Raw genomic sequence first — 1,964 nt, 5'->3', positions numbered from 1 at the left:
CATGCTTATTTTACATAATAAGATGATAAAAGTATCAAAAAAGTTATGTTATTGCAATTATCAGATGCAAATTATGGGAGTAAGTTATTTAATTTATTATTAAATTTTTATTTTTATTAAATTAACAATTATTAATTAATTTTTAAAAGTGCATTTGTATTTTTATTAAATTTTTAAAATTCCTAAGTTCTAAATATTTGCTGATATTAATTTAGCAATTATTAATTAATTTCCAATGATGCATTTATATCTTTATTAAATTTCTAAAATTTCTAAGTTTTAAATATTTGTTGAATAAAATTAAACTAATTTGATAACAAAAGTTCCATGCAATAAAAATTAATAAATTAATTTAATAATTAATCATGAGCAAAAAATTAACAAAAAAAAAAGAAAAAAATCAAACGTATTTAATTTCAATAAAACTTACATGAATCCATTTTGAAAATTATCAAATGATAATTGTTCAACAAATAATTGACCATTATGATTGTCAAATGATGAAAGAATGAGTAAATTGTTATTTGTATCAATGCTAAGTAATGGCCTTAATAGTTTGAAAAAATAAATTAAAATATTTTTTCAAATTTTCATTTTTTTTTTTAATTTATTAATTTCCTTTTCTGAAATTTAACAATTTTCTTTCTTTGGTTTTTTAAAAAAAAAGAAATTTTTTTTTTCAATGATAGAAAGAATTGGTATAAAGCAAGTTAATATAAAGTCAAAAACGAATTACTATAAACTAAAGGATTAGTATAAAGTAAATTAATATGAAGTAAGAAAAGAATTAATATAAAGTAAGAATTAATATAAAAAATTAATATAAAGTAAAGAATTAAGTAAAGAATTAATATGAAATAAATTAATATAAAGCAAAAAAAAAGAATTAATGTAAAGTAAGCTAATATAAATTAAAAGAAGAATTCATATGGAATGAATTAATATAAAATGAAAATTAATATAAAATATTTAGTAAAAGATTATATTAGTAAAGTAAGCCATTTTGAAGTAATTCACGTTTCTTTTTTCTTCTTTTTTTTTTTTAAATAAACTTTTCATGTCAAAGGTTATAATTATAAAAAAGGATGACAATCAAAAATTATAAATTAATTGAAAATATAATTTTAACAATTAAACAAAAATGTAAATACCTTTGTAATTTAAATGTTGCTAATGTACGCTTCCGAAAATCATTCAATGGAATGAATTTACTATAAAATGTTGACATTTCTCTATCTGTTTCATGATTCATCATTAAGCATAGTATAATTAATACATTAATTATGATCATAATGACAAAAAATATGACAATCATTTGGCAGGACCAAAAACATCGTTGCTGATTTGTTAACTGATTAAGCTTATCATCTGTAAAATTTAACATTGAATGGATTGATATTGGTGAAGCAATTAATTAATTAGCTTAACTTAATTAATATTCGGATGAATAAGTAATTAAACATATTGGTAAGTAAATAAGCAAATATGCAATTAATTCATTGCAAATAACATGAATTGAGCATTTTTTTTCTAGTTTAGTAGTACATTGGCAATTAATAAATTTTAGCTATTGTATGAGCAAATAAAAATTGTTCATTTTCGTTCCCATTCATCATACTGTTGCATTGTTTTTCCTGTTATTTACTTAGTATTCTTATTGTTAATTGTCGCCTGCTCTGCTCTTTATCTACCATCATATTTCCTGTTATTTACCTATCATTCTTATTATTATTTGTTCCATACTCTTCTCATTCCTATTTATCTACTATTATTTTTCCTGTTATTTATCTAACGTTCTTATTGTTTACTTACCTACCACTCTTTTTACCGATAGCTATTATTTTACTATTGTTCATCCTGTTATTTACCAACTATTCTTATTGTTATTTGTCTACTACTCTCGTTTTTGTTTATATTCTACTGTTCATCCTTTTATTTAACTACTGTTATTTACCTACTAATCT

General features: G+C 20.4%; 1 protein-coding gene across 1 annotated transcript; it reads left to right on the top strand.

Annotated features, from left to right (window-relative positions):
• Positions 1-1,596: 1,596 nt before the first annotated feature.
• LOAG_15079 (hypothetical protein) lies at positions 1,597-1,962 on the top strand (the record flags this gene model as incomplete). Its single annotated transcript, XM_003150572.1, has 1 exon — positions 1,597-1,962. A coding segment is annotated over one exon (366 nt), but the record flags the coding sequence as incomplete, so codon positions are not given.
• Between the last annotated feature and the right edge of the window lie 2 nt (positions 1,963-1,964).

This window comes from Loa loa (genome assembly GCF_000183805.2).
Source record: "Loa loa unplaced genomic scaffold supercont3.629, whole genome shotgun sequence".
Classification (NCBI taxonomy): Eukaryota; Metazoa; Nematoda; class Chromadorea; order Rhabditida; family Onchocercidae; genus Loa; species Loa loa.
The sequence above is the reverse complement of the archived record's forward strand: the minus strand, read 5'-3'. Positions and strand labels throughout refer to the sequence as shown.